At 53.4% G+C, this 26291-nt stretch overlaps 1 protein-coding gene across 1 annotated transcript; it reads right to left on the bottom strand.

The window, feature by feature from the left end:
* Positions 1–2643: 2643 nt before the first annotated feature.
* Positions 2644–26142, bottom strand: KANK2 (KN motif and ankyrin repeat domains 2; the record flags this gene model as incomplete). Its single annotated transcript, XM_081090644.1, has 11 exons — positions 2644–4658; positions 7046–7135; positions 7214–7414; positions 9729–9871; positions 10630–10849; positions 11329–11416; positions 12035–12271; positions 13139–13241; positions 13338–13502; positions 24462–25697; positions 26106–26142. The coding sequence occupies 11 exons, from the start codon at positions 26140–26142 to the stop codon at positions 4605–4607; spliced, it is 2574 nt and encodes an 857-aa protein (XP_080946770.1). The 3' UTR covers positions 2644–4604.
* Positions 26143–26291: the final 149 nt, after the last annotated feature.

Here is a 26291-nt window from a genome sequence, read left to right as displayed (position 1 = left end):
AGTTTCAGTTTAGGAAGATAGAGTCCTGGAAATGGGTGGTAGTGATGGCTGCACAACAATGTGAATGTACTTACCTGAAACTTAAAAATGGCTTAGCCCAGCCAGTGTGGCTCAGTGGTTTAGTGCCAACCCATGAACCAGGAGGTCATGGCACATGCCCTGGCGGCAAGTTTGATCCTCAGTAGAGGGTGTGCAGGAGGTAGCCGATCAATGATTCTCTCTCATCAATTAAAGCAAGAAACTGGGTGGTTTCTACCCCTCTCTCCCCCTCCCTTAAATCAATAAAAACATATTTAAAAATCATATATTGCAGGGGAAAAAATCATATATTGCCCTGGCTGGTGTGGCTCAGTGGTTGGAGCATCCACCTGGGCACCCAAGGGCTGTGGGTTTGATTTCCCGGTCAAAGGCTTGTACCTGGATTGCAGGTTCATTCCCAGGCCCTGGTCAGGGCATGTTTGGGAGTGGGCCACTGTGTCTCCCTCCCATCGATGTTTCTCTCTTTCTCTTCCCACCTCCCTTCCACTCTCTCTAAATAAATCAATGGAAAAATATACTCAGGTAAGGATTAACCAAAAAAATCATGTATTAAAAAAATTAGCTTGGCGGGCATGGCTCAGGGGTTATCAAGTTATGAACCAGGAGGTCGTGGTTCTATTCCCCGTCAAGGCACACGCCGCTTGGGTTGTGGGCTCGATCCCCAGTGTGGGGGTGCAGGAGGCAGCCAATCAGTGATTCTCTCTCACCATTGATGTTTCTATCCCTCTCCCTCTTCCTTCCTAAACTCAATAAAAAAATATTTTTAAAAAATTAAAGCAAGAAACTGGGTGGTGGTGGGGAACGGGTTCTTAAGCATTAGCCGAACAAGATTAGCGAAGAGGACAAAACGGTCCTGGGCCATTACTTGTGAGAAACAACCTTTTTTTTTAAAACAACTAGGGCAATCTTTTTTAATTTTTATTTTATTTATTTTTATAAATTATTTTTATTGATTTCAGAGAGGAAGGGAGAGGGAGAGAGAGATAGAAACATTAATGATGAAAGAGAATCATTGATTGGCTGCCTCCTGCACACCCCCTACTGGGGATTGAGCCTGCAACCGGGCATGTGCCCTTGACCGGAATAGAACTTGGGACCCTTCAGTCTGCGGGCTGATGCTCTATCCACTGAGCAAAACCAGCCAGGGCAAGAGAAACAATTTTTTAAAAAGTGTTCCAAAGGCCCCTTCTTGGCTCACAAACCTCCCTGAAAAACTGACAAGCGCAGTGGACCTTCCCCTCAGAAATACACGACTCTGCATAAAATTCCTGGGACTTCCTAAAACCTCTGAAACCCACCCATTATCTCCTGGTTGAGCAATCCGGAGGTAAAACAGAGGAAGGGAGAAGTCAGGAGAGCAACCATCAATCACCTTTGGAGGGAGGGAGAGGAAGGGTCGGGGGTAGGGAGCAGCACAGGCTGCTCCACTTCCTGTCCTGGTGCTGGTGATGCGAAAAGCCAGGGAGCCATGTGCTTTGTGCATGACTTCGTCAGGTCTGATCAAGTAACTGAATCAACACCCCCTCCCCTGGGAAGTGACCTTTAGGCCACTTCACAACCGACATTCCATTTGCTAAGACCCTCCCAGAAAAAGCCCGCCTAGAGCCCTTTAAGATCTCCGGTTCCTTGTCCCTGGGCGCTGGTGCCATGTGGGGGCTCAGCGCATCTGAGTTTCCAGATGACCAAATACATTTATAATTCCTCACCACTTTGGCCTTGTGCTTCCTCCTTCGGCAGCCCTAGCAGACTGGTGCACAACATGTATGTATGTTGCATCTCAAAAAATAAAACAGCAAATCGTTTTAGAAAAAGGGTTTGGTAGGAGATACTCCGAACTGTTGACACGGCAGGTGTTCACACTAAGTGGTGTTCACACTAAGTGGTGTTCACACTAAGTGGTGTTCACACTAAGTGATGCTCACACTAAGCGGTGTTCACACTAAGTGGTGTTCACACTAAGTGGTGTTCACACTAAGTGGACCACGGCACCCTCCACTATGCCACACATTTCTGTATTGTTTGAATGTTGCCTTTTACAATTGCTATGAACTATTCTGTCACGAGGAAACGCAGTCTGTAAGGATTTTGTTTGAGGTCTTCACTGTGCGTCTTTGTTAGAACTTTTTGCCACAATGGCAATGTTTTCTACCTCTGGAGGCCAATATAATAGCCACCGGGCACAAGTTAATTGTAACTAATTCATATTTAGCTGGAAACAGCCACGTGTAGCTAGTAGTGGCTACAGTATAGGACAGAGCATAAGGGAGTTTATTATAATAGTCTTGTCACTTTTCTGTAGCTTTGAACATTGTTCAAAATAAGTAAATTGTAATTTTTTTAAAATTGATTTCAGAGAGGAAGGGAGAGGGAGAGAGATAGAAACATCAATGATGAGAGGGAATCATTGATTGGCTGCCTCCTGCATGCCCCCTACTGGGGTAGGGGCCCGCAACCCAGGCATATGCCCTTGACTGGAATTGAACCTGCGACCATTCAGTCCGCAGGCCGACGCTCTATCCACTGAGCCAACCAGCTAGGGCTAAAAAGTATCTATTTTAAAACTTAAAGAGGCACACACCGAGACAATGATCAGACACAGATATTGGCATTATCATAAAGTAGCTTTATTAAATTTCTTTACCATCTAAAAAATGATTACAAAAAGAATACTTCATTTAAGCGTAATACTGTCTTTATGGACGTACCGTGGTTGGAAAGTTTAAGGTCATGAATACATGTGAGAAGAGAATGGGGACAAAGGCAGGACCCCCTGTAGCCTCCGTGCCAAGCCACTGGGCACCAGGGGAGAGGGGAACAGGGGCAAATAAGGTGTCAGTGAGCTGCTTGTAGGAGCTTAAAATAAACGCACCGCTGGCTCCGGGCCAGGACACACAGGCACACAACACGGCACCGCTGCTCAGAGCTGCAGCCTTCCATCAAATACCCTGGCATCCTCCAGCAGCTTTGTTTTTTTCTCTCCAACTTACACACACACACACTCTCTCTCTCCCTCTCTCTCTCCCCGGGGTGCCTCCCTCCTTTGACCATGCAAGCAAGCTCTTTTGTCTTAGGTACAAAATAAAAAAGATTTTGAGCCCTTCAAAATCAAAGCAAGCCAGACTCCATCAAGCCAAGAAACGCACTTCTGTAGGAGAGAAGCCAGCGTTCCGCTTTACTGAATGGACACGTGGGCACTCAGGGCCCGCTCCATCCTCCGTGGCCTGGCTCCGACCCTGGCAGTGGGGCCGCCAACTGGCCGGAAGGCAGGACATCTATTAGCCCGGGGTCTTGCTCCCCGGCCGCAGAGGCACTTTCGGAGGCTCGGGCCTATCCCTTTTCTTTTTTTGGTTCACAGAAGGAAGGAAAAGGAAAGAAAACGCTGTTGAGATCCTGGGAACAAAACAGGCCATTAAGGAAACTGTGAGAGTCTGGCGAGCCCCACGTCCAGCAGGCTCTGCTCCAGGCAGCTCCGGAAAGCCTGTAGGTTAAAAAAAAACACACAAAAAAACCCCAGCTGGCCCTTGTTTGGTTTTCGGCAAGGCCCTGCCTCTTTAAGTTTGCGCTGGGAGCCCTCTGGGGGCAGCCAATTTTTAATTGTGCACACATGGGGTTCCTGGAGCCGGCCCCAGGCGCTGCCAACACACACATGGCCTGTTTTCTTTCCTTTGAAGAGAGAAATTCTGGAGCCTGAGGAGGATCTGGACGGCCCGTAACCTGGGTTCGAAGCCCAGGGACTCAGCAGCCACTCTGGGAACAGGATTCATTTCCTGTGTCTCCAGGTCTGAAGGATTTTCTAGGAAAATTAATATTTGCTGGGGCCTCCACGTGGGGAGGGGCCGGAGGTCGGGGTAATTTCTTGATATGAACTGTTCACACCTCTCGGCTGCTGTGTCCTGGGGCTCCCCTCGACCTGAACGGGGTCGACGCTGGCAGAAAGCAGAAGAAAGGGCTAAATTTCCTACTCCAGGTGGCAGGGACAGAATCCGTTTTGTGAAGAGACCAAAATTCCCCCAAGAAAGCTGTCTCGGGGAGAGTGGACAAAACACTATTACATACCAGACAATTAAATGTGGGGGGCCAGGGGGAGTTAAGCCACTCCAGACACCACCCGTGAGTAATAACACTCAAGATTAAAATGAAAATATGCATTTCCAGTGACTTTCAGATTTGGCAACAAGTAATATGATTCCCCCCCTTCCCCGATGGTGATTCCAAAATACAATACGTTTCCCTCTCGCCCGCCTCCATCCATCACTGCCAGTCGATTGTTCTGTGTTCTCCATAAACCCACGCCAGCATCAGCCACTGGCGCCATTTCCTACGAGAATGTAGCTTCGGTCTTTACTGTGGCTGCTTTGAACTGGGGAACGGGAAAAACCCAGTTAAGCTGGAGTCTTGTCACTGCTGGGAAGCAGGAGAAACCCACTTGCCTTTGAGACCGAGGCCTTGGTGGGTATGATGGGGTTGGCCAGGGGGGAGACCGGGAGGAGGAACAAGGGAGGAGGGCCAGTTCGCTCTGGGGCTGACTGGCCTCGGCGGGAGGCGCCTCTGGTCCCCCCTCATGGCTACTCTTCTGCAGAGGACGATGCAGGACTTTCGTCATCTGACATCGGGGCAAACTGAAACGAGAAGCACAATTCCTTGTTTGGCATCCTTGCCTCCGCGGCGCCGGCTCTGCTGGCTGGCCCAGCGGCTGCGGTGAGTGAACAAGAGGCTGGGATCCCTTGGCCTCGAGGCCATGTGACGGGGGGAGATGCCTCCGAGAAGCAAATAAATAAATGCAGTGGAGGAGTCTCACCAGGGATGAGGGATGGAAGGGAATGACAGCAACAGCGGGTGGTCGGGGAGGGGCCGGCCAAGGGGGCAGAGAGGCATTGCAGGCAGAAGAGAGAGCCAGTGCCCAGGCCCTGAGGCGGAGCAGGGGTCAGGCTGGTGTGGCTGGAGCTCAGGGAGGGACGGGGAGGGGGAGGGGGAGCTGATGGGCTTTGAGGATGACTTTGGCTTTTTCTCCAATGGAGGTGGGAGCCAGAGAGGGCTGTGAGTGCTGACTCAGGTGTCCGCACTGACCTCCGGCTGCTGTGGGGAGAGCAGAGTGAGGGGCAGTGAGGGTGGGGGAGGCAGAGGCTGTGGCAGTGGTCCAGGTGGACAGAGAGGATTGGGGTTCCTGCCTCAGAGTCCCTGGGGGCAGGAGCGCAGATCAGACAGCGAGCCATCTCCAGCCCCATCGCCCCCATCTTCCAGGTGAGGAAACTGAGGTCCAAAGCGGATCCCCAGGTGATCCTGAGCATCACACTGAGGCCGGGTGGGTGCCCTGGAGCCAGAAAAGCTGGAAGCCTTAGGAGAACCTGGGAGCCAGGCGGAGACGGACCGCACGTCTGCAACCTCCCTCTCTCGGACCTTCTGGGAATTGCTGTGGTTGACACCCACGATGCTACCCTTGAACCCGAACCTGGATACGCTTCGGGGCAGCTGGGGCCAGTGCAGGTGGGGGTGGGCGGGGGCAGTGAGGCTCCTGCCCAAGGTCTAGAGTCAGAAGGACCCCGGGGCCTCTGCCCCTTCCTGGCAGTGAGACCTTGAACCAAGGATGTAACCATTCTAAGCCTCCACCTCCCCACCTGGAAAAACTGAGTAGAAAATAATAACAGTACTTTATGCAAACGAACCAGGTTACTGTGGAAGGTTCAAGCAATCACACCCAGTAGGCACTCGGTATACTGTCTCCTCCACCACACGGAGAATCGCTTTGAGGCTTACAGGGACCGCCCTGTCTCCCCCATCAGACTGGAAGGACTGTCTCCCCCATCAGACTGGAAGGACTGTCTCCCCCATCAGACTGGAAGGACTGTCTCCCCCATCAGACTGGAAGGACTGCCTCCCCCATTAGACTGGAGGGCTTTTTCCTCCACAGGCACCAGGACACAGCTAGTATCAGTATTATCCCCCTATTGTGCTTCTGGAAGAGTGTTTTGCTAGGCAAACTTTTTTAAAAAAACACCTCAGGTTTCTGTGGTCCATAAGAGAAATGCTGGTTAAACACAGTTAAATGGGGTTTCTTTACAGCGAGACTTCTCAAGGCCTCTGCTCACGGACACGCTCACCGTGAAACCCAAAGCCCCACAGTGGCCCACGGGCCCTGCGTGATCTGTGGCATCACCTCCCTGCCCTCCTCTCTTCCCGCTGGGGCTCCCTGACGCCCTCACACGCAGGAAAGCCCCAGCCTCAGGCCTTCGCACTGTCTGTTCCTTCTGCCTGGAGAGCCACACACTTGCTCCCTCACGTCCTCAGGTGCTGGCTCAAGCGTCAGTTTCATGAAGGTCTCAGGTAGCTCCTCCGTCACTCACTGTCCCTCACATCCTGGTTCATATTTCTTCCCAGCACATACCATCCCCTGGCTATGCTACACCAATTTTCTTTATTTTGTCTTTTATTAGATTGTCTGCTCTATGATGGGCAGAAACGTTTTTTCTGTTTTGTTCAGTGCCGGTTGCCAGGGCCTAGAGGAGGGCCAGAGGCAGTCAGGGCTCTGTAAATATTTCTCAAATGAGTGAATGGTGATTAAGAACATGCATTTGGCCTGGCCGGTGTGGCTCAGTGGTTGAGCATTGACCTGTGAATCAGAAGGTCAGTTTAATTCCCAGTCAGGGCACATGTCTGGGTAGGGGGTGTGCAGGGGGCAGCTGGTCAGTGATTCTCTCTCATCATTGATGTTTCTATCCTTCTCCCTTCCTCTCTGAAATGAATAAAAATATATTTTAAAATAATTTAAAGAGCGTTCAGATAGGTCTGGGTTCAAATACCGAGATGTCAACCATGACCATGCAGTCTCAGCTCTCGGTGACTCATGGCCTCACGGGGCACCATGAAGGTTCAACAAGCAGATAACTACTAAGTCCCTGGCTCAGGACCCATCCACCATCGGCTCTTCATAAACATCTGTCCCCTCCCAGGCCCCGCCCTGCTCCCCTGCACCCTCCTCCCGCAACACCCTGCTCGGGCTGAGACTCACCGAGCACTTGATGTTCAGGCGGGAGTACAGCATGGACGCGATTTCACTCTGCCCTGCGTCCAGGGCCACCATCAAAGCCGTGCTCCCGTCCTGCAAAGCATGGCTGCTATAAGGACGCCCGGCACCCAGCCCCCGCCCGCCCCGAGGGGCACCCGAGTGCTGACTCACGCGGTCAGTGAGCGCGATGTCACAGCTGGGCACGGCCAGCAGCAGTCCCGTGATCTCCTTGTGGCCGTGCTCGCAGGCGCACATGAGGGCCGTAGAGCCGTCATCGTCCTGCACGTTGACGTCCGCCTCGCAGGCCAGCAGGGCTTTCACCACGTCCGCGCGCCCGTGGCTGACTGCCAGCATCAGGGCCGTCTGCCCCGCCTGCCCAGGACAAGCCACAGGCTCTGCACCACGCCCTCCGAGGCCGGCCCTGCTCCGGAGTGCCCCGCTGCTAACAGCACCCCACTTGCTGGCCTCCTTCTGTATCTCAAACAGTCCTCCCCCACGTCCTCCCCAACGGGCCTGGGCATTGGCTGGCCCCCCCCCCCCCTCCTGTCTCACTGCCCCTCAGGTCTCAGCTTAAATGTCTCCTCCTCAGGGAGATGCCACTCGTCTCCCCACCCCCACGCCCACCTAACGCAGGCGCCTAACTCACAGGTGTAAACAGGTAAAAACATATGACGCTAAGATTTGTGCACTTTTCTGTATGTCAGTTGAGCCTTTATAAAAATTAAATCAGTGTTCACCAGCAGGTGAGCAACAAACAAACGGTGGTAAACCCATACTACAGAACATTATTCAGTCTTAAAAAGGAACAAAGTACCACAGCCTGCATCTTACACCAGGGACGGACCTTGAAAACATGTTCAGTGAAAGAAGCTGGACACTAAAGGGCACACACGCTACATGACTCTGTTTGTATGAAATACCCATACAGGCAAACCCAGAGGCAGAAAGCAGACTGGGGAGGGAGAAGGGGGAGTGACTGCTAATGGGTGCAGGGTTTCCTTTTGGGGTGAGGGGGATGTTCGGGAAGTAGAAATAGTGATGGTTACACAACACTGTAAATATACTAAATGCCATTGAACTGTGCACTTTAAAAGGGGAATGTGTGCATTTCACCTCAATTAAAAAAAGTAAACCAGCCATGGCTGGTTTGGCTCAGTGCATAGAGCGTTGACCTGCGGACTGAAGGGTCCTGGGTTCGATTCCGGTTAAGGGCACATGCCCAGGTTGCGGGCTTGATTTCCAGTAGGGGGCGTGCAGGAGGCAGCCGATCAATGCTTCTCTCTCATCATTGACGTTTCTCTCTCTCCCCCTCCCGCTTCCTCTCTGAAATCAATAAAAAAGAGCAAGAGGTCTGCTCCTGCATGCACATCGCAGCGCCCTGCTCCTCTGCCTGGACCCTGTCCACACCCCTGTGGCTTTCATAGTCTCCCGGCTTCTGCTCCCCAACATGCAGCTGAAGGGAGATTTCAAGTCAGAAAGTGGGCCGCACCCTGCCCTGACGGAACGCCTCTAGTGGCGCTCTGCAGCCCGAGTCCAAATCGCCCCCAAGCCTCCGTGCTGCCTGACGCGAGTGGCTCCTGCCCCCACTGGCCTGTGAGCTCCAGGAGTGCGGGGCCGTGCCTGCTGGCCCACCCTCTGAGCCTCCGGCTTCCACCTGCTGCCCAACGCACTACCCAGCAGCATGCGGGACGGCGTCAAGCTGGGGACCCCCACGTCCTCGCCCGTCCCCACCCCCTTCCACCAGAAGGTCCCGCGCCTGCCGGGGAAGGGCACAAGAATGGGGCTCGGGAGCTAGACCCCCTTTTCAAAGCCCCCTCCTCTAGTCTGACCTTGAGAAAATGACTCTGCTTCTCTGAGCCTCAGTTTCCTTGTCTGTGGATCAGGGACTCTCCCTGGGCATGAAACGAGGTCACGTTTGGGCTTGGCGCACAGCCAGGACTTGGTAACCAGGAAGGGCTGCCCAGGTCTGCAGTGCCCCGGGCCTACCTGGCTGGCGGGAAGGGCTGCCCAGGTCTGCAGTGCCCGGGCGCCTACCTGGCTGGCGGGAAGGGCTGCCCAGGTCTGCAGTGCCCGGGCGCCTACCTGGCTGGCGGGAAGGGCTGCCCAGGTCTGCAGTGCCCGGGCCTACCTGGCTGGCGGGAAGGGCTGCCCAGGTCTGCAGTGCCCGGGCCTACCTGGCTGGCGGGAAGGGCTGCCCAGGTCTGCAGTGCCCGGGCGCCTACCTGGCTGGCGGGAAGGGCTGCCCAGGTCTGCAGTGCCCGGGCCTACCTGGCTGGCGGGAAGGGCTGCCCAGGTCTGCAGTGCCCGGGCCTACCTGGCTGGCGGGAAGGGCTGCCCAGATCTGCAGTGCCCGGGCCTACCTGGCTGGCGGGAAGGGCTGCCCAGGTCTGCAGTGCCCGGGCCTACCTGGCTGGCGGGAAGGGCTGCCCAGGTCTGCAGTGCCCGGGCGCCTACCTGGCTGGCGGGAAGGGCTGCCCAGGTCTGCAGTGCCCGGGCCTACCTGGCTGGCGGGAAGGGCTGCCCAGGTCTGTAGTGCCCGGGCGCCTACCTGGCTGGCGGGAAGGGCTGCCCAGGTCTGCAGTGCCCGGGCCTACCTGGCTGGCGGGAAGGGCTGCCCAGGTCTGCAGTGCCCGGGCCTACCTGGCTGGCGGGAAGGGCTGCCCAGGTCTGCAGTGCCCGGGCCTACCTGGCTGGCTTTGGCGTTGACGTCTCCGAGCCGGAAGAGCTGCAGGAGCGTCTCGATGTCATCCTGGGTCTTGAGGGCGGCCAGGGCGGTGAGCATGATGGGGCTGTAGCCAGCCCGGTTCTGCTTGTCCACCTGGCAGACCCCTGGGGGAGGGGGCAGGAGGACAGGAGCCCTCAGACCCACTGACGCCCACCGGCCTCCCTCAAGGCCGGGGGAGGGGCCCTGAGGACCAGGCCAGTCTCTGCTATCAGACTGGAGCCTTGTTTTGCTCGACCATGAGCTCTGGGCATGGCCTCCTCCGGCCATCTAGGTGTGGCCGGATTCCTCCCTTTTCTCAGACTGAGAACCCCATTCTGCCCAGGGTGTTCGTCCCCATTCCCACACCCTGCGGAGTGGCTCCTCTAAATGCAGCCACGCCCTTTATGATTGAAGCCACTCTACCCCTCCATCAGCCTGGGCCCCCGACATTGGCACCACATTTAGGGCTGAGAGTATTGGTCTGAACATCAGTCTCCTTCAGACTGGCCTATGCCTCCTCCATCAGATTGGAGCCTTCATCAGACTAGGAGTCTGTGTCTTCCCCGTCGGACTAGGGCAAGGAAACCCTTTCCTGCTGAACTGGGAACCACATCTTCTCTCCAAGCCCCAGACTCAAAGCCATGTCCGCCCCTCAGACTAGGGTTCCAGAGGTGTGACCTCCATTACACAGGGGTCCGTGTGGATGGGGGGGAGGGCATGTGTTTTCCCGAAGACCATGGCTGCCCTTTCCAGAGCACTGAGGCGACAGGCGGGCCTGCATCTCCCCGCCAGAGTGGGAGGGCAGTGTCTCCCCCACTAGACTAGGGGGGCCACGTCTCCCCAACCAGACCACCAAACCGGGGTGACAGCTGGCCAGGCTTACCGCTGTCCAGCAGCTGCCGCACAACCGGGAAGTTGGCGTGGGACACGGAGTAGTGCAGCGCGGTGTTGCCGTTGCTGTCGGCAATGTTGACCACGTAGTCCAGCAGCCGCGATGACATGGCCCGGAACGTGACCAGGTGGCGCCGCACGAGCTCCGGGTGGGCGTCACTGCGGCAGGCCAGGCGCAGCCACTCCTGCAGCACCGTGGTGTAGGCCACTTTCTGCAGCCGGAGAGGAGAGGGGATGAGGGCGGCGGCAGCCCACCTTCCCCTGGGCTAAGCCCCGGAGGGGAGTGCGGATGTCCCTGTCCTGAACCAGAGCCTTGAAAGGGGAGCATGGGCACCCCACCCAGACGAGCCCCTGGAGGAGTGTTGTCTCCCCTCCTGGACAAGGACCCTAGAGGGAAGTGGAGACACTGCAAGGTCTGCCCCCAGGAAGTTGTGAGCAGCTCCATCGGGGTATCAAGGCACGTGTGGAACCAGTGGAGGGAGCTATGCCAGCCCCTCCCCTCAAGCTCCCGAAGGACCAGGAACCCAGGCCGGCTTTGCCAGCGGGCCATCATCCTCGGGCCCCTCCCCACCTCCCTGGCCTCTCTAAGGCCCATGACTCAAGCACACTCCCCCTGAGGCTGGCACAGGGAGGCGCTGCGGGCGAGAAGCCAGGGGGTGCAGGAGAGCCCTCTCAGTCCCGGACCGCGTACCAGCTCCCGCTCAGAGAGGGCGTTAGGGTTGTCCAGGTACTTTTCCAGGGCCAGGCAGGCTGAGATGAGGTCGGGGCTTAGCTCCATCCTGCGAGGGAGAAGGGGAGGGAGAGGGGGAGAGAGAGGAGGTTTAGCCCAGCCCCTGGGTTTGCCTTGCTTTCCATGTCCGGCTGGGGCGCTCAGACAGAGCCCCAATGCTCTCCACCACGGCACTCACCAATCCTGCCAGGGCTCACCTGACTGGTAGACCCTCAGACGCCCCCTTCACCAGGAACAAGTTTTTATATGGTACCCCACAGGGCATACATGGAGCACACACAAACTCCAGGAGAAAGTGGACACACAGGCTAGTTTTCTCCAAATAGTCAGTGGCAGATGGAAAATCTTTTCCTAATGTCAGATTTTTCATCAAGGAATAAAACAAGATAAACAGGATGGACAAGTGGGGCAAAATGTCCCAAAAAGGTGGGTAGCTTAAGGACTTTACCTGCCCCCTAAATCCTAACCCAACAGCCAAACTGCCCCATCAGGCCCTTCCTCAAAGCCTCCAGATCTTCAAGATGCCCAGAGGGAGAAAAGGGCTTCTCTGCTCGTTTAGACTAGGGTGTGCATGACTGATGGGATAGTCACTCAAAGGGCTTGGATGGTGGAATTGGAGGTCACCCCACACACAACCCGGGCCCTGCCTCCCACCCAGAAAACTGACCGGATCTCCTCCACATTTGATCCTGAGGCCCCCTCAGCTGTGGGCACTCGCTGAGACTCCCGAGTTGGTTGGCACTCCTCCTGGTTGATCTTGGCCACGGCTGTCCCTGTGGGCCTGAGCGGGGGAGCCTCAGCCACACGTGGCACCCTCGCCTCAGGCTCCGGGGTCTCGTTCTCTGTGCTCTCATTGTCTGAGAAGTTCTCTGCTGTGCTGGAGTCCTCAGATGAGGACTCACACCTGGGGAAGAGGGGTGGGCGGGGAGGGAGAGATGCTGCAGATGGGACAGGGAGTTCGGGGGGGCGGGTTGGGGCTCTGATTACTGGACCTCGGTTCCCCCATCTGTTAAACGAGGATGATGTCAGTATGGACCTAACAGGTCTGCAGGAATGTGGCTCACAGCACTTGGCACACAGTGAACCTCAACAGACACTAGTTGTGACTGGGATCGCGCTGGGGGGCCAGGGAGGGACACGCTTTCCCCTTGTACCCTTCGGTACCTCTCACGCGCTTTGCTCCTGGTTCAGACCCTTGCTCTACCTCGGATAGGTCCCTCGTGATTCTTGCTTCCTCCGGACAAAGTCTAAGTTCCTGGTATTTGAGGTTTCAAACTGTCCCTGACCATCGCTCTGATGCCTCCCATCTCTCATGTCGCTCTGCTTCCTCTCACCTCTGGGCCTGGGCCCAGGCTGTGCCCTCCACCAGGAGAGCCCTCTCACCCCTCTCTTCGCTCTGCCAGCTCCTGCTGTGCCGCAGCACATGCGCCCACCCTTCAGGGACGTTCCTGGGGCAGCGTGCCTCCCAAGATCCCACGCTGCCTGAGTGTCCCCCGCATTCCTGCTTCGTCCAGGCAGGGAGCTTAATCTGGCACCTTTCGCAGTCCAGTGGCTACGGCACGGGCTCTGGAGCCAGACACCAAGGCAGGCTCCTAGTCGCCACGTGAGCTCCAGCCAGGCACTCGCCTCACTGTGCCTCAGTTTCCTCACCTGTCTATTGTGCTTTAGTTAAATGAGTGAATCAAAGTGAGGGGCTGAGGCCAGGTACTGGGCACATTCTTGGAACAAACAGGGGTGTGGAAGCTGGGGAGCGGGTGGGGGCTTCTCTCACCCGCCATTGACCCCCACAAACTGGAGGCTCCTCTGGTGGGTCGCGGGGTCTGCAGGCTCCTCTTTCCGCTTCATGATGGACCGTATGCCCGCCTGGGGCCCACCTGGGGGGAGGGCTGGTGTCACAAGGGTCTCCCACAGCCAGACCCCATGCCCAGGCCTCCAGCGTTCTGTCCGTTTGGGTGGCCACCCCCACTTGCCTGCACCTCCGGCCTCCTCTGATTCACATGGGGCTGCTTGCCTGGGGGGCTCCCTGGTGCTGGTGTTGCACGTGGGCACCCGGCCTGTGTTCTTGGGCTGTGCCAAGGAGGCTGCGGCGGACCCTGGGGGCGACGAGGATGGCTCTGCAGAAGCCTGAGGAAGGCCTAGAGGGGCAGGAAAGAGGCACTGGCTGTGGGAAACAGCAAAGCACTAACAGCAGTGACACTGCCCCCCCGGGCAGGGGCTCTGAGGACTGACTCTTGCATCAACCCCGCCCAGCCGGCAGAAGGTGGATTATTGCGGGTGAGCAAACTGAGACCCCAGAGGGCTGCTCAGTGATGGGGCAGAAGAATCCAATTCCAGCCCCGACTGGCTGCCTGCCCCACACTGGCAGGGACGGGAAGATCCTGTGACCACACGGTGCTGGCTCATGACCCCTCTCCAATCTCCAGCGACATATGAAGTGTTCTCTGGACACGCGATCTGATCACAGCGGAGTGTGGTGGTCACTGCAGGGAATCACGTCTTTGCAGGAGCAAGTATGTGACCTCGGGCAATCACGTAACCTCTCAGTGCCTCGGAGAATGGCATTCCTCCTTCCTGGCAGCTGATGTGGACCGAAGACAGTAAGGTGAGATGAAGAGCCTAAGCAATGTCTGCACTTGGGAGGGCTCAAGAAGCATCTGTTAACTCAAGAGAATCGTAAGCTATATTTTGATAAAACTTCATATTATGATTTTTAAAGTCTGTCCTTTCTTTTAAAAAAGATTTTTTGAATTATTTTTATGGATTTTTCTTCTTTTTAGAGAGAGAGGAAGAGAGAGGGAGAGAATCATGGATGCAAGAGAGAACATGGGCCAGCTGCCTAAGGCATGCCCCCGACTGGGCATCAAGCCTGCAACCTGGGCATGTGCCGTGACTAGGAATTGAACCTGCAACCTTTCCGTACACGACCAACTGAGCCACACCAGCCAGGACTTTGATTTCTTTTTTTTTTAATCCTCACCCGAAGATATTTTTCCATTGATATTTTTTGAGAGAGTGGAAGAGAGAGGGAAAGATAGAGAGAAACATCGATGTGAGAGAAACATCAATTGGTTGTCTCCTGCACGAGCACCAACCAGGGCCCGGGATGGGAAGGAGCCTGCAACCAAGGTGCATGCCCTTGATCGGAATCGAACCCAGGACCCTTCGGTCCGCTGGTGGACGCTCTATCCACGGAGCCAAACCAGCTAGGGCTTTTTTTTTTTTTTTAAATAACAAAAGTAGGATTGTGCTATAAATGGCATTTGTATCCGGCTTCCTTTTTGCTTTCTTTGCTGAATTTTAAGCAGGCGTTACTTTAATAAAAAGAAACAAGAAACAATTGAACTATTGGAAAATGACAATTAAAACCCCACCCAGGCAGAGTTTGAGTTTGGGAAGATAAAAACGTTTTGGAGGTGGGTGGTGGTGATGGTCGTACAACACCACTGAACTGGACACTTTAAAATTATTAAAATGGAAAATTTCATGTTATACGCATCTTATCACAATTGTTCAGAAAACCCACCTCGTTCAGCCTAAGGACAAAGCTGACTTTGTGGGCATCAGGCCTGGAGGGTGCCCACTGTCCACTTGGAATAGAACGGACAGGAAGCGCCAGCCCCAGAGCACAGCTTGGAACGAGGAACAGAGGTTCAGTCACCACTGTGGTGTGTGTCCAAGTCTTGGAAAGGTTCACCCCCCTCAGGCCACGTGTGGCTTCCATGTCACCGCTTCCTCAGGACGTCCCCTTCCTGCCACTGGCTCCACAGACCAATTCATTTTAATTCTCTTTAAAAAATATATTTGTATTGATTTCAGAAAAGGAAGGAGAGGGAGCGAGAGATAGAAACGTCAACGATGAGAATCACTGATCAGCTGCCTCCTGCACGCCCCCCAACTGGGGATCGAGCCCGCAACCCGGGCATGTGCCCTGACCGGGAATGGAACTGCGACCTCCTAGCTCACAGGTCATAGCTGAACCGCTGAGCCATGCCGGCTGGGCGTTTTAATTCTCTTTAACAGTTAAAACTGTTTTGACATACACAGTGACTACTTCCTCAAGTCCTTGGGCAACATTCAACTTGAGTTGAGAACAGGGAGTAAATACTTGGGACAAGAACATAGAAAAGATGAGACACTTGGCCATGAGCACGCAGACAGCACTGCAGCCCAGGGCGTGGCTTGGGCCAGGCCAGTTCCGGAGCTGGTTTTTATGAGAATCTTATTTTTTTCAAAATTGATTTTAGAAAGAGAAAGGAAAAGAGAGGGAGAAGGGGGAGAGAGAAAGAAACAGTGATTTGTCGCTCCACTCCTCTATGCATTTCTTGGTTGATACTTGTATGTACCCTGATCGGAGATCGAACCTGCAACCTTGGTGTATTGGGATAACATTCTAGCCAACGAGCTACCTGGCCAGGGCTCCTGATTTTTTTTTTTTTTAAACCCTGTCAATACATTCACATAAAACAAAACCATTATGTGGCCACGTGAAATGTGTCAGGAGGCAGATGGCCAGCTTGCAATCTCCGTGTATGCCCCAAACTCACACCTGGGAGGGTCAAAAAGTCAGGTAAAGCAATATGCTGCTGCGTGAAATAAGCCAGGCACAGGAGGATAAACACTGTGAATCTACTACAGGAGGTCCCTAGAGGAGTCAAATTCATAGACAAGAAGTAAATGGTGGGTGCCAAGGGCTGGTGGATGGGAGGTTAGTGTTGAATGGAGACTGAGTTCCAGTTGGGGAAGATGGAAAAATTCTGGGGATGGTTGGTGGAGATGGCTGCACAAAAAATATGACTGCCGCCCTGGCCGGTGTGGCTCAGTGGGTGGAACATCGCCAGGTGCATCAAGAGGTCTCTGCTTCTCTTCCTGGTTTGGGCACACGCCAGGGCTGTGGGCTCCTTCCCCAGTGGGGGGGTATGCGGAGGCAGCCAATCAATATTTCTCTCTCTCTTTCCCTCTCCATTCCTCTCTCTCTCTGGAATCAATAAAAACATTTTTTTTTAAAATGTGACTGCTGAATACCGTAGTATATGGACACTTAAAAAAATAGTTGCCATGGTAAACTTTGTTATATATATTTCACCACAATTTTTCAAAAAATGGGGGGGAAAAAAATGGAGTAGCACCATGGCCCATTTTGCCACAGGGAAAAGCAGGCCCTGCTTCCAAAAGCTTGGGTGGCTCCTTTCATGGGAGGAGGTCAAGGTCAGATACTGCAATGCTAAAATAACAGCAATAAAAATGGTATTTATTGCTGTTATTTCACTGGGGGGTGGGGAAAACTGATACCAAAATTTATATGGAAAAACTAAAGTCCATGACCAGCTAAGATAATTTTACAAAAATGGGCAGAGACGAAGAACCCACCCTAGGAGAGAGTAAAACATATGCCAAAGCCAGAACAGTCCAAACAGTGGGGTTTTGTTACGTGAAGAGATGGGCCAAGGGAACAGGAGAGAGAGAGCCCAGCACAGCCCCCTCTAGGGGAGCTGGGGTCAGACAGGGGGGTTTCCACAAACCAGTGGTGGAGGGGGGGCTCTGTGGAGTGGTGCTGGGGAAAGCAGCTTGCTCTGGCCAGGAAAAAGTCCGGCTGGAACCCACCTCAGACCTGACACAGAAAGTAAACTCTGAAGGAATAACATGAAGGTCCAATTACAAAGCCACAGGAAGAAAATGTAGGATATTGGGGGTCTCAGGAAGGGAAAAGATTCCTTTAAAAATTCCTCAGTGTCTAACCACTATGTGGTACACCTGAAACCAATATATTGAATGACAACTGTAATTGAAAAAATAAAAAACCTCAACCAATAAAACTTCAAATACAAAAAAAAAAAAAAAAAAATTCCTCGCATGGCTTGCTTGGCTCAGTGATTAAAGCATTGGCTCTTGGACTGAAGGGTTGTTGGTTCGATTCCTGTCAAGGGCACGTACTTTGGTTGCAGGCTCAGTCCCAGTTGGGCACCTGGGGGAGGCAACCAATTGATGTGTCTCTCGCACATTGATATTTCTCTCTGTCTCTCCCACACCCTCCCACTCTCTCTCTCTTAAAAAAAATTCTTCAAAGCACAAACTATATATGAAAATACAAGGTGATCTCATTTATATGTGGGATCTAAAAAAAACTGAACTCATAGATAAAGAGCAGGTTAGTAGTTGCCAGGGATGGGGGTGGGGAATGGGTGAAAGGGGTCAAAAGGTACAAACTTCCAGTTATAAGATAAATAAATCTCGGGATGGAATGTAGAGCATGGTGACTGTAGCTCATGCTACTGTATTGTATATTTAAAAGCTGCTGAGAGTAGATCTTAAACATTCTCATCACAAGAAAAAAACCTAACTCTCTAAGGTGACAGATGTTAACAAAATCTACTGTGGTAATCATTTCGTAATATATGCCTACATCAAATCATTCATGTACACCTAAAACAAATACAATGTTACATGTCAAATACATCAATAATAATAATGGAAAAAATTTAAAGACGATGGGTTTAACTATATCTGACATAAAGATTTCTATTTGATAAAAAACAAACAAACAAACAAACAACCTCCAAAAGACTCATAGTCAGTTGAGAGAAGAATACAGACAGGGAGAAGATACTCGCAATGCCAAAAATGGGCAAGTGATCACCTTCCAGAACAAGTCAACAAGCTTTTTCTGTAAAGGGACAGACAGCAAACACTTGAGCTTCGTGGGCCATGGTCTCAGTCGAAAATGATGCAAATTTTGTATATGAATAGGTGTGGCTATGTTTTTATAATTTTAAATTTTATATAATTTTGCTCATGTCACAAAATGTTATGCATCTTTTCATATTGTTCAACCATTTAAAAACATAAAAACCATTCTTAGCTTGTGAGCCATAGAACAACAGCCCTGGCCAGTGTTCTCAGTGGTTAGAGCGTTGGCCCATGCATCAAAGGGTCATGGGTTCGATTCCCAGTCAAGGGTACGTATCAGGGTTGCAGGTTTAATCCCCAGCCCCAGTCAGGATGCATTTGAGAAATCTCACATAGATTTCTCTTTCTCTTTCTCTTTCTCTCTCTCCCTCCCTCCCTCCGGTTTCTCTGAAAATCAATGGAAAAAATATCTTGGATGAGAATTAACAAAAAAATAAAAATAATAAAAAAAACAGGCAGCGGGCTGGATTTGGTTCACCAACCCCTATCCTGGGATGTGCCAGAAATTTCTCAAAACTATCCAAAGAAAAATGGACAAAAGCTACAAATAAGTGGTCCAAGGAGGAATCTTATTAAACATACTAGAGGCCCGGCGCATGAAATCGCACTGCTCGCCCACCTGCATGCGCCTCGCCTTGCTCGAAGCCCCACTCACCTGCTTGTGCCCCACCCACCCGCCGCCCTGCTGCGCTCACAGCCCCGCCCACCCGCGCGCACCTCACTGGGCTCGCCTTGCCGCACTCACCCGCGGGACCAAGACCCGCTCCACCAGGACTGAGACCTGCCACACCCCAGGACCCAGACCTGCTGCGCCCCAGGACCCAGACCCGCCACGCCCAGGACCCAGACCCGCCACGCCCCAGGACCCAGACCCACCACACCGTGAGACCCATCAATGCACCTCCTGGTGACCGGTCGTTTGGTCGTCAGGCGGTAAGGCCATGGCTTTTTATAATACGGATATGGTGATGCCCAACCTCATCAGAAATCAAAGAAATGCAAATTAGAACAAGGAGATACCACTTTGCACCAGCACCAGATGGACAAAACATTAGAAAGACATGTAAGACTCAAGCTTGGCTGCTGGGAGTGTGACCAGGGACAGCTTTTCCAGGGAGGGCCAGGCAGGACTTCTGACACTGGGCACCTCCTGTGGCCAGTGACCCTCCTGAAGGGCACAGGTGAGGAGGGTCCCAGCACTGTTCATGGCAGTCAGGAGCTGGAAGTAACCCAGGTGCCTACCAAGGGGAGATTGGATAAGAAAAATGTAGCACATACTAGGGCATTAAAAGTGACAAACTGGATTTATATCAGTATGGAGAGTTCAAAAACAGTGTGTACAGAAGAAAAATTAAGAAAAGAATGAGATTTTTTTTCCTCTAAAGCACAATACCATTTTAGGAAATTAACACACACAGGGCATATTTTTCAAGGACACTCACATATCTAAATAACTCTGGAAGGTGGATTGCCAGGAATGATATAAGTGGGGTGAGGGGTGAGAATTGATGGAGGGTGTGTGTGAATGGCATAGGGCAGAGATTGGCTGACTCTAGCTCGAGGGCAGTTTTTACATTTTTAAATGGTTGGAAAAACAATTAAAAGAAGGATTCCATTTGGGACACATGGAAATTATATGAAACTGACATTTCAGTGTCGGCACACAAGTTTTCTTGGCACACAGCCATGCTCGTTTATTAATACTTATATTGTTTACGTCTGCTTTCATGCTACAAAGGCAAAATTGAGGCAACAAATTAATAAAAATGTATACAGTAAAAATATACATTTTTGCCCAGGCTGAGTGTCTCAGTTGGTTGAGCTTCATCCTAAGCACTGAGGAGTTGCTGGTTCAATTCCCAGTCAGGGCACATATCTGGGTTGTGAGTTTGATCCCCGGTTGGGGCACATATGGAAGGCAACTAATCAATGTTCTCTCCCTTCTCTTTTCTCTCTTTCTCTCTCTCTCTCTCTCTCTCTCTCTCTCTCCCTTCCTCGGGTGAAGATTAAAAGAAATAATAATAAAATTAAAAAATATACACTTTTGCCCTGTCTGAGCAGTTCAGTTGGTTAGAGTGTTGTTCTGATATGCCAATATTGCAGGTTCGATCCCCTGTCAGGGCACATACAAGAATCAACCAATGAATGCAAATATAAGTGGAACAAGAAATCAATGTTCTCCCTCCCTCTCAAATCAATAAAAATAAAGAATGTCCAAAATTGTAGAGAATTTAAAAATATATATACAATATACACGTTTTTTTTGTATATAATATACCTTAATAAAGCTGGGGGGGGGGGAGAACAGAGTAGAATGGAGTTATTGCAACATAGATCATACGGCCCACAAAGCTGAAAATATTTACTGACTTTCATCATTGAGGCTGGAAAAGAAGGTGAAAAAAGAGTAAAGTAAAATAGCAGTGTGGTTGCCGAAACCGGTTTGGCTCAGTGGATAGAGCGTCGGCCTGTGGACCGAAAGGTCCCAGGTTCGATTCCGGTCAAGGGCATGTACCTGGGTTGCAGGCATATCCCCAGTGGGAGATGTGCAGGAGGCAGCTGATCGATGTTTCTCTCTCATCGATGTTTCTAACTCTCTATCTCTCTCCCTTCCTCTCTGTAAAAAAATCAATAAAATATATTTAAAAAAAAATAGCAGTGTGGTTACCATGGGCAGAAGAAATTTCATTAACTCAGGTTTGGGCCCCTTAAGTCCAAAAGAAATTGTTAAAAATGTAAATTACTCGCCAACCCAGTGCTGGAAAGGAGTGAGCCCAAGAGGGCGTAAAGCAATTTGGTAACAGACAACAAGATCCTCAAAATGCCCTTTTAGAAACCTGCCCTGAGAAAACAGATCAGAGGATATGAAGGGCTCCTGAGGAAGGACGTTGGCGTGGTAGCCTTGAGAGTAAAGAATGATGTGGCTGCTCACAACCAAAAAGGCGCCTCCCACAAATTCTTTTTTTTAAAATTTTTAAAAAAATATATATTTTATTGATTTTTTACAGAGAGGAAGGGAGAGGGATAGAGAGTTAGAAACATTGGTGAGAGAGAAACATCGATCAGCTGCCTCCTGCACACCTCCTACTGGGGATGTGCCCGCAACCAAGGTACATGCCCTTGACTGGAATCGAACCTGGGACCCTTCAGTCCGCAGACCAATGCTCTATCCACTGAGCCAAACCGGTTAGGGCCACAAATTCTTAATAACATCAGAAATGCCCCTGGTTTATCGTTCTACCAGAAAGATTATAAATCCTGGCTTCAAGGACTGTGGGCAAATTCGCTAACCTGCCTGTGCCTCAGTTTCCTCATCTATAACATGGGGGTTAGAAACACCCCACCTTATATAGGTGCAGGGGATTTGAATGAATTAAAATATGAAAAGGGAGTCAAATAATGCCTTGGTCTATAGTACGGGCTGCCTAAATGCTTTTAAAAGTAAAATGAAGAGAAACAACAAATTCCAAGCTCCATGTTCCAGACTTGAAAAATACATATTATTTTCTGTGTTAAAAAATTCAGAAGGAGCCCTAGCCAGTCTGGCTCAGTGGGAAGAGCATTGGCCTGCAGACTGAAGGGTCCCAGATTTGAATCTGGCCAAGGGCACATGCCTAGGTTCCTGTTTTGGTCCCCACTGTGGGGCTTGCAGGAGGCAGCCAATCAATGAGTCTCTCTCATCATTGATGTTTCTATCTCTCTTCCTTTCTGAAATCAATAAAAAAATATATTTAAAAAATTCAGAAGGAAAGAAGCAGAAGTGTCGACAGCAGCTGCGTTTGGGCAGTGGTAGGTTTATGGGAGTTTTATTTTGTGTTCTAGATTTTTCTGTACTTCCCAAAGCTCCCACAAAGAATATGAATTACTCTCATAGAAATATGTCTCAAACAAGAGCAGAGAAAATTTCAAAGTCTTGGAGAGACCGAGATATGCATGTGTCTGGCTGCCCCCTCTTCCACTGATCTCTGTGGTGCCTTTCCCAGATTGGGGGACAGGACTTTGGGGTTCTCCAGGCTTTTCCAGCCCGCGGGGAAGACTGCCCTTCAATTGCAGTGAGCAAATTCTACTGGGTACAGAGGTTGGGCTCCTTCTTGCCTCTTCCTCCAGGGAGCCTTCCCTGACCTACGCATCTAGCTGACCTACCTAAGCGAATACATAGTCCAAATACTTGTCAAGTCCTCCTAGTATTATATCTCATTTTATTTCCTATATTGGTCCTCCCCAGTCTACAAACCCAGGAGGACCTACCCCTGATGCTCAGGCTCTCCTGGACCCCGCTTCTCTAGCCTCAGCCTATTCTAGTCTGTCTAATACCTTGGATGCACCTATACCCCTCCTCACCTCAGGGCCTTTCCCCCTGCAGAGCCCCCTCCCAGAACACTCTTCTTCCCACTTCTTTGCCATCTGACTGCTTCTTTCCTTTCACATCTTGGTTCAGAGCCAACACCAAACCCTTGAGCACCCGTTATGTGTCTGGTGCCACACTGAACACGTAACATGAATTGATGCATTTAAGCCTCATACTGATGTGGTGACATCGGGCTGTCAAGACCCCCAATTTGCAAATGAGACACAGAGAAGTTAAATAAATTGCTCAAGGGCGCAGAGCTAGGGAGCAGGGAAGCCCGGGCCACCACCCCATCAAACACGTATCTGCCTCAAACACGGGTTCTCTGAAATAATTCTTCACTTATTTACTGCGGCCTCCTATTTGTTTATCGCAGGGGCTTTTGTCTATCTTGTGCACCACTGTGTCCCCAGGGCCTAGAAAAGTTTGGTACATAACAGGCACTCCATAAATACTTGCTGAATGAGCAGACAGTGAAATGAATTAGCACATTGGGCCTGGCTGCAGCAAGAGGGAGTTAGGTGCGACACAACGAAGAACTGCTGGGGAGGACATCACTGTCTGTGTGTCCCGACGGCAGGAGGTCCCATGACTGCCCTGGGAGGCATGTCTGGAATGGAGGTTGCCTCTCAGAGGTCCTGAGGTTGGGCCAGGCGGAGCCCCTGGCTAGACGCCAGAGTCACAGGGCTGGGTGTTTGGAACAGATACAGAACAGAGGGGTGGTGCCTGGAGCTGGCCAGAAACAACATGGAAAAGCAAGAAAACACAGCTGCATCCCCACCCTCCAGCTGTGCCCTCAGGTCCCACCATGAGGCTCTGGGCACCTTAGATATGAGGTTGGCATGAGAACCTGGATCTCCCCTCTGAGCCCTGCTGCAGGTTCAGGCTAACTTCGGTTTAGGTTCTGGTTCGGCCACTTCCTGGCTGTGTGACACGGGGCAAGTGCAGCTTCCCCCCAAGCCCCCGTTTCCCCAACTATAAATAGAGTTGACCTGAAAATCATCAGCAGACACAGAAACAAGCACTGATGGAGTACCTACTGTGCGCGCTAATTCACAAGCATCCCACGGGGGGACCGTTATTATGCCGCTTCACAGACAGGGAAGCCGAGGCCCAGAGAGAAGCTGCGCACTCAGGGACACAACAAGCGGACTTTCAATCCAGGTTCCCTGGCTGCACCGCCCTGCCTTCAGCCCCTCTATGGGTGAAACACTTAGCACAGCACCCAGCTCCAGGCTGGTGTCTGATAAAGAGCAGCTGCTGCCATTATTATGAATCATCCTGGCAGCTTCTCCCGGGGGCCTCAGGGCAGCAGCGGTAGGCAGCTGCCATTCTGCACAACCCACATCCCCTTTCTTGGCATGAAGACTCAGCACTTCCTTCAGGGAGCGCCCCTCAGGACTTGGCCACAGCAGGACCTGGGTGGGGCTCCTCTACCCCAAAGGGCTAGGCGGTGAGGGTCAGCGATGAGCTCAGTGTTGGGCATGTGACCCGAGCCAGCAATGAGTGCCACCGCTGGGGTTTTTATTGGCAACGTTTGGACCGAGGGGCTCCCTTTCCACTGAGCGGCAAGCACAGAGGCGCAGAGCGGCGGGGGCACCTTTGCTGGCCTAAGAGAGAAGCCTCAAGGGTGCACAGAGGAAGGGAAAGAAAGAAAGATTCAAGAGCACCAGGATCCAGCCATGCCTGACGCTGTCGCTAAGTTACATTCCCTTGTCATGGCTTGAACTGGTCTGAGATTGCTTCCTGCCACCGACTGAATAAATGGAGCAAACCAACAGTCTTGGGGAGACCCTCTGACAAGTACGTTCTGTCTTCTGCACACGTCCAGTGTACGACACACGAGGACATACAGTTGACAGACACGCAGTTGTTCAGCATGATCCCTACACACTGAGTTGGTGGCATGATCTTGTCACCTTTTTGCAGAGAGAGAAACAGAGGCTCCGAGATGGGGATGGCCTGCATGGTGGAAGGCCGGGGCCGGGGCTGGGGCTGGACCCTACTGTTCAGATGAAGCACGAGGGGCCCTCCACTGCCCTCCCTGCCCAGCGTGGCTCACCTGCGGCCCCGTTGCAGCTTTGCTCTGTGATGCTGATCTTCTTCACCAAGTGGACGTTGCCAGTGGAGGCAGCGGGCGAGGAGAACACTGCCTCCACCACTTCATGGCTTCGGAAGACGGGGTGGCTCTCGGTTCCTCCAGATGCCACCAGGGCCCGCAGCCCTGCCCCATAGGGCTCCAGGCTCTGGGCCCGCTGTGCAGGGGCCCCAGCGGCCGTGCTGGCTGCCACCTCCACCTCCCGAGGTCCCTCTACCACTCGGATGGTGTCCACGCGAACTGGGCTGTCTGGCGGTGGCCAGGCCTGGGGCTGGGGCTGGGGCTGGGGCTCGGGCTGGGGGCCAGCCTGTCGGGCCTGAGCTGCCTGCAGCTCCTGGAGCGCTTTCTTGAGCTGGGTCTCCAGCACCGCGACCTTGGCGGCCAGGGCCACCTCCCCATCGGGCACGCCCAGGTCCCGCTCCCGGACCCAGGTGCCCACGCTCCGGGTCTCCAGCGGTACCGGGTCCTCGGGAGCCTCGGGGAGATCAAGGCAGAGCTCGCCGCGGCCCCGGACCCCCGAAGGGTGGCCCAGGAATTTCTGGCTCTTGAGCTGCACCGTGAGCTGCCGCTTCTCTTCCTGCAGCACCGACAGCTTCACCTGCAGCACGGGGATCAGCTTCACCTGCTCCTCCAGCTGCCGCAGCTTCCGCAGGGCACCCGCCATCTGCTCCCGAACGTGGGCCAGGTGCCCGGCGCTGGGTGGCACTGGCGTGGACATGCCGGAGCCCCGTGGTGTCGGGGGCGGCAGCCCCACACCCACCAGCGAGCTGGTGGAGCTGGCCGCGCTGGGGGTCAGGGAGCCCAGGCCCGTGGGCGCGGCGGCCTGGTCCTCGAGGCGGCGCCGGGCGTCCAGCAGGGTGCGCTCCACGCGGGGGTTGAAGCCGCCGCGGGCCTCCAGGGCGCCGTACTGCGGGTAGAAGCCGCGGCCGCAGTAGGAGTAGGCGGAGTGGCGGCTGTCGGCGCTGGCGTTGGAGCACAGCGACTCGGTGGAGGTCCACCAGGAGCCCGGGCCGCGGGGCAGCGAGCCGAGGCGGGGCCGGCGCTGCACGGCCACGCGCCGCAGAGTGTGGCCCTTCTCGATGTCGTCCACGTACTTGAGGAAATCCAGGTCCAGGCGGTAGCCATAGGGCGTCTCCACGGAGTAGGGAGGGTCAGTCTCCTTGGCGGGGAAGGCGGGCGGGGAGGCTGGGCCCGGGGTCCCTAGGGCGGGAGAAACGCTAAGCCCGGTGGGCACTGCTGTCCTCCACGGGGAAGGCTGAGCCCCCGACCCCTCCACCCCCCCAGTCAAGATTTATTTGCCCAGGGGATGGGAGCCCACTGGCCCTCAGCGGCTCACCTGGGTCTCCAGTCTCAGCCCCGCCCCCCCCCCCCCCCCAGGGCAGGGCCCTGTCTCCCTCTCTGATCCTCCAGGACAGTCAGGTTGTCTACATTCAGGCCCTCAGGGCAGCGCTGTGTTCCACCACCTCCTACCCCAGGTAGGGCCCTATCTCTCTCCCTACCACCAGGCCCCTCTCCCCTCCCTCAGGCCTCCAGGTCTGGCCCAGGTCGGCCCCCCACCCCCCCCCTCCAACCCCTGGGCAGGGCCCCCTTCCTCTGCAGAAGTCTGACCTGGAAAGGGGGCTGGCGCGTGCAGGACTTGGGCCATCCTCCCCTCCGTAGATGTTCCTCACGCGTCACTGGGAGGCCTCGAGTCAAACTGCCTGCAGCACCGGCTGAGGCTCACCTGGGGAGAGGGGCCATGGCGAGGGGAGTCAGGAAGGGTCTGCAGGGGACGGGGAGAGGGTGTGGCCACCA

Source organism: Myotis nattereri (genome assembly GCF_964212035.1).
Source record: "Myotis nattereri genome assembly, chromosome: 5".
Lineage (NCBI taxonomy): Eukaryota > Metazoa > Chordata > Mammalia > Chiroptera > Vespertilionidae > Myotis > Myotis nattereri.
This window is presented reverse-complemented; position numbering and strand designations above follow the sequence as displayed.